Raw genomic sequence first — 6,521 nt, 5'->3', positions numbered from 1 at the left:
TATATATATGTATATAAATACTATTTTTTAATATCAAACCTGAGTAAACAAATGTGACGAGCCATACATGTTTTTAACATGTCGTAAGAATTGATGTATTCATCCATATGTATCAAACGTTCTTTGAGAATGTCCAGTTGGCCGCATATATGGAAAACTAACAATCCGAGAAAATTATCAATACCACTATAGGACATCATGGCGAGAATAATATAAATAGATTGACTAATAAACGTCAGTTCGTATTGCGGTCGTTTTGTTACATCGTAAATATAATAAGTTTGTAGAGGCAATGGTCCGCCTGGATCAGTAATGTTGGTCGTGTCTCTCATAGATATTCCAAAGCATGGTAAAATGATAGCAAAAAAGCATGCTACTCCCATGATGCAATATGAACACGTAATAATTATGCGTGCACTTTGCGCCCTTTTGATCATTATATTTCTTTCTTGCGGATTTTTCAATTTGACCCAATCCTCCGCAATCATGTCCATGATTGGTATGATAGCTTCAAAAGTGTAATTATTATACATTTTAATATACAATGTTGGAATAAAAACGGTATCAAATTCAAATTGTAAGAAAATTCAAGTCATAAATCAAATACAATTAAAGAGAAAATAATTATCTTTTTTCATATTTGTATGACAAGTGATATAAAAGTTGACAAGATAAAAGAAGAAAAAAAAAGAGGGACATAAATAAGTACCGATAAAGAAATTATGTAAGAAAATTCAAGTCATAAATCAAATACAATTAAAGAGAAAATAATTATCTTTTTTTATATTTGTATGACAAGTGATATAAAAGTTGACAAGATAAAAGAAGAAAAAAAAAGAGAGACATAAATAAGTACCGATAAAGAAATTATGTAATATAAAATTTTTGTTTAAAAATAATTACATATTAACTTGTAGTTTAAACGCGTTTTGTATTAGCATAAATTACTTATAGAAATAAATCAATTCAATGTATAGATGGATGTATATGTGCTTAAAATATAATTTCATTGATACAGAAATGTATAATAAGTAATCTAAAGACATACAAACGATCTTTTTAAATTAAAATTTGTCACAATTTTATTATAAGTTTACTTTATTATAAGTTTACAATATGTACCGCTTACGTTTAGCATATTTTATAGTTCAGAGTTTTATAGAAAATTTTTTACCTTCTTTCTTCCACCAAAAAACCACGACTCTTATCAAACAGCCTAGAGCTGGTAGAGAAAGTTGCAAATTGTCTAACATTAGTATGATGTCTCCATAAATTCTTATTAATGAATGTATAGAAGGAATCAGTATGCCACACGCTATTGCCACGACAACAACAAATACTCGGAAATTGCACATTAATTTCTGTCGAGGGTTTTCCGCAGTTTTAGGCCAAAGACCAATAAAATTTAAAGTGATACGATTCAATTTCACTGCCCATTCGAAATCTACCTGTAGAAACTTTAGTAAGTCTTAGCTCACAAAAGTATCATAAAATTTTTAATATACATATGAACTAACAAGTAATATATGAAACGTACAAAATATGTTTTTAGAATGCATAAAAAATAAAATGTTCGAAGGAACTAATTTCTAGTGAATTATATTAATTTAGAGATTGTTTAAATACTAACAAATAACATATAAGAAAATCTTTCGTTTTAAATGACGATGATAATAAATGGCTAATGTTTATGATAATATTTAAATACTGATATATAATAATAATCAGCATAGTATTAATAGAACATGATGCAATATTTCTAATAACGATGACAAGATAGTACGTCTTTATTATTACTATCATCGCAGATCGTAAACACACTTTTCATAATGTTATCCTCTTTCTCAATTACAACAATCATAAAACTAAGCACCTTGGTATGTGTCATATTTTGAACTGTCCATATCGAATGTTATCTAAAGACTGATATCTATTTCTTTTTCAAAAAAATGTTGTTATTTGCTATTCAGCAGAAGTTCCGCGCGCATGCTGTTTATGCCATTGTTCTTGAAAGTATCGAGCGATCAACTTACGAGAAAGTATTTTAAATATTCTGTATCTCCTTGTTTCGAGTTTCCAGCATTTCAGCGTCATCACGCAAAGAAGTAAAAAATTTTCGTAATAACTGGTTGTTATCACATTGGTAAAAAAAAATACACATCTGTTATATTCACACGTTTTTACAATCAGCTATAGCTTACATTACTATACTTACGTTAGTAATGATCACATAAAATGCGTTTCATATCGTGCGTGAAAAGCATGATATTAATGCATTTTCATTTTTTCCTTATTTAACGTTTAATGAAGAACAAAAATAAAATAATACAACATGAGCATCATAAAACGGAATGCACTCCGATAGAATCCTATAGTGTATATCTATAGTTTTCGTCTCTTGTAGTAGATAAATTTGCAAAATTTTTTAATTTTTGACATATGTACATTGGTGTAATGTAATGTGTTACAAGATATTATTTCTGAAAAAAAGTACGCGTCTAATAATAAAAAATATTTTACAAACAAAAGATACATTGTGTAAAGGAAGACAAATAAATGAAAATATCACTTTTCGACAAAAATCAAATTTTTAAGGATTTTAACATGCAAATTATCATCATGAAATAACATGATTTTTTAAATATAATTCTTCTAGTTGCTCTAGAAGCATTAAAAATTATTAAATTAGAATTATCAAAAATATAATAGTTTACGAGATATTCTACATTTTATTTTAAAACATTCTTGCGTAAAATAGCTAATTTCTTTTACAATATTTGACTGTTAAAATTAAAGTAAATCTTCTTGTATATTTGTGACATAGTTGTCAAAAATTTGAAATTATGAAACCTGAAATTGTCTGCAATAGAATATAAATCCATTATTTAAAATATTTCTTCTTTTCTCTCCTAAATCATGTTTTATATTGGCATTAAATAACAACAGGTAAATCAGTGTATTTTATGTATGTACTTATATTATATTTCCACATACGTATAACTCATACGTATACATCAAACAGTTAATACAATATACATATAATTAGATTTAACTCGTGAAAAATATGCCTCTTCTTGTCTTGCGATCTAAAATTAAACTTTATATTATATTTCCTTTAAATTATTTAAACTTTATTTTAGATTGCTTTGCTTTTAATTATCTAAGAATTTTCGACATATTTCCATCAAATCGTGCAACAAAATTTATAATTTATTTGGCAATAACATTTTAATATTTACACAATTTTAGATGTACTATCGCTATACTATAAAACAACAAATTATAAGGAGCAATTTAGATTTATCTCAATTTTTTAATAACTTCTCGTTGTATGCAAAACAGATACATATCCCATTGATGTTTTTATTAACTGAAAAAAATATTTTAGTAATAATTAATAATATGGAGATTTAAATTTAAGATTCACATATATAATGTATACATAAAATTAGATACATGCAAGATATGCATAAAATATACATAGTAAAAAGAAGATATTTATGAATATTTTAATAATTAAAATGTAAATTATCGTAAAAAATACAAACATTACAATGTCATTTAAATGCTTTTGACTCATTAATTATAATTAAACATAAAAATATCTTACACCACAAAATGTAGTCATAGTCATGGGGAACATTTTTCCAGCAGTAAGATAAATCGGTTTGACGCCTCTTATGAGCAAAAACAACAAGGTTCGTGCAATTTTTGGATCCGCGGAATACCATTTATTATTGTAAGCCGCATTATATATTTCATTGCACTAAAAAATATAAAAAAATTTTCTATTTATATAAAAGAAATAAAAATTGTATGCACATTGTTTCATAATAAAATAATTTTACCGTTGCTAATAAATCAATTTATGTTTTCACAATTTATGTTACATTTAAAATATAAACTAATATATTTGTGTAAATAATAAATGTAATAAATTGCATATATGAAAAATATTAAAATATATTATGTATATTAACAATATAATATCTTTCTTAAAACTCTCTTAGAACTCATAATATATTATAAAGCTAGATATGCGATCTAGAATTTATAAAAAAATTTAAACTACATTTCAAAAAATACAACTTACTTGAGTCATTAAAAATTCGCCGAGAGCGCAATATAGACACATATGCCCAAATAAATTGAAAAACGTTGATACAAAATATATCAAGTGAGTCAGTGATAAATCACCTCCTTCGTCAAATAACTAATTAATTAAAATACGTAAGAAATGTGATTATTTATTACTATTATTTATTATATATGTTTATATACATATGATAGAATATCTTATAGATATAATAATAGCATATCTTAAAAATATTGTTTGCGTTAATAACTTTACAAATTTATATTTGCGTTAAACATTAATTATAATAAATTTTTATTTTTAAACATTTCCATTACTTACGTTAATAATGCGAAAGCCATAAAAAGCAAAATGTATTGCGAAGTATACAAATAATGTGAGAAGTATTATATTATACGCATCTTCAATAATGGCAATGGCCCTACGAAAGATATTCTATGTATTAAATACAACATGAAAATCAATTATACATGTCATGCAAATTATTTATATTTATATAAATATATAAATTTTCCACAAATATCAAACCTGAGTAAACGAATGTGCTGTGCCACGCATGTTTTCAACATGTCATGAGAATTTATGCATTTATCCAAATGTATCAAACGATTCTTGAGAATGTCCAATTGGCCAGACACATGGAAAACCAACAATCCGAGAAAATTATCAATTCCAGTATAAGACATCGCGGCGAAAATAATATAAATACATTGGCTAATAAACGTCAGTTCGTACTGCGGTCGTTTTGTTACATCGTAAATGTAATAAGTTTGTAGAGGCATTGGTCCGCCTGGATCAGTAATGTTGTTTGTGTCTCTCATCGATATTCCAAAGCAAGGTAGGACGAAAGCAAAAAAGCATGCCACTCCCATGATGCAATATGAGCATGTAATAATTATGCGTGCACTCTGCGCTCTTTTCATCATCACATTTTTCTCCTGCGTATTTTTCGGTTTTATCCAATCCTCCGCAATCATATCCATAATTGGGATGATAGCTTCAAAAGTTTTAATATTGTATACTTTAATGCACATTTAACAATATTATTGGAATAGAAACTATATCAAACTCAAATCGTAAGCAATATAAAGAAATTTAATAGGTTCATAAGATAGAGTTAAAGAAAAAACAATTATATTTTACTAGATTTTTAAGAAAAATGATGTTGAAAACAAAACATAAAAAGATAAAAAACAAAAAATAAAGACATAAATTAATACCGAATGTAAAATTTCGTAATGTGAAATTTTCGTTTAGAGTAATTATAAACTTGTAATTTAAATTACTTTCTTATTAACACATAAATTATTTATAGAATTAAATCAACTCATTTTATAGGTGTATTTGTGTGTATAAATGTGCGCATAATAATAAATTTACTGATATAAAAATTTAAATAATTTTAAAAACGAAAACAATCTTTTAATTTAGAATTTGTCACAATTTTATTATAAATTTACAATATATATCGCTTATATTTAGCACATTTTGTACTTCAGAGTGATAGCAGAAAGTTGTCTACCTTCTTTCTTCCACCAAAAAACCATGATTCTTATTACACAGCTCAGAGCCGGTAGGGAAAGTTGTAAATTGTCTAGCATTAGTATGATGTCTCCATAAATTCTTATTAACGAATGTATAGAAGGAATCAAAATACCGCACGCTATTCCCATGAAAACAACAAGCACTCGAAAATTGCACATTAACTTCTGTCGAGGATTTTGTGCAGTTTTAGGCCAAAGACCAATAAAATTTAAAGTGATACGATTCAATTTCACCGCCCATTCGAAATCTATCTGTAGAAACTTTAATAAGTCATAGTTCACGAAAGATAAGATATTCACATAAGATAAAACGTTCGAAGATACTATTTTTTAATTATATAAGTTCAAAAATTATTTAAATACTAGTAAATAATAAATAATCTTTCGTTTTAAATACCAATATTAATAAATGGCTAATGTTTATTACAATATTTAAATATGGTAATAATCAGCACAGCATTGAAAGAACATAATGGAACATTTCTATTAACAGTGACAAGATAATAAGTACGTCTTAATAATATGTTTAAATTAAATATCACTATATCGTAATTAATTATGTTTTTCAAAATTACTCTTTTCGTCAGTTACAATATCACAAAAATAAGCACCTTGGTATGCGTCCAATTTTGAACTGTCCATGTCGAATATTATCTAAAGACTGGCATCTATTTTTTTTCAGAAAACAACGTTAAGTGCTATTTAGCAGAAGTTGTAGCAGAACGAGCGCATACTATTTATGCCATTATTCTTGAAAGTATCGAGCGATCAACTTGCGACAAAGTATTTTAAATATTCTGTATCCTCATGTTTTGAATTTCCAGCGTTTCAGTATTAAACATCACGCAAAGAAGTAAAAAATTTTCGTAAAGATCGGAAGA

The 6,521-nt window shown here is 26.3% G+C and overlaps 2 protein-coding genes across 2 annotated transcripts; both read right to left on the bottom strand.

Annotated features, from left to right (window-relative positions):
- Nucleotides 1-241: 241 nt before the first annotated feature.
- On the bottom strand, nucleotides 242-1,888 carry LOC105449138. Its single transcript, XM_011688141.1, has 3 exons — nucleotides 1,822-1,888; nucleotides 1,175-1,361; nucleotides 242-508 (listed from the first exon to the last, which is right to left on the bottom strand). Exons 1-3 carry the CDS (start codon nucleotides 1,886-1,888, stop codon nucleotides 307-309), a joined length of 456 nt encoding a protein of 151 aa, XP_011686443.1. The 3' UTR covers nucleotides 242-306.
- Nucleotides 1,889-3,176: 1,288 nt separating this feature from the next.
- LOC105449052 (odorant receptor 43a-like) lies at nucleotides 3,177-5,096 on the bottom strand. The gene is made up of 5 exons (XM_011688045.1): nucleotides 4,625-5,096; nucleotides 4,418-4,517; nucleotides 4,094-4,213; nucleotides 3,611-3,766; nucleotides 3,177-3,370 (listed from the first exon to the last, which is right to left on the bottom strand). Exons 1-5 carry the CDS (start codon nucleotides 5,077-5,079, stop codon nucleotides 3,314-3,316), a joined length of 888 nt encoding a protein of 295 aa, XP_011686347.1. The 5' UTR covers nucleotides 5,080-5,096; the 3' UTR covers nucleotides 3,177-3,313.
- Between the last annotated feature and the right edge of the window lie 1,425 nt (nucleotides 5,097-6,521).

Source organism: Wasmannia auropunctata, unplaced genomic scaffold, assembly GCF_000956235.1.
Source record: "Wasmannia auropunctata unplaced genomic scaffold, wasmannia.A_1.0 LD336078.1, whole genome shotgun sequence".
Taxonomy (NCBI): Eukaryota; Metazoa; Arthropoda; class Insecta; order Hymenoptera; family Formicidae; genus Wasmannia; species Wasmannia auropunctata.
The sequence above is the reverse complement of the archived record's forward strand: the minus strand, read 5'-3'. Positions and strand labels throughout refer to the sequence as shown.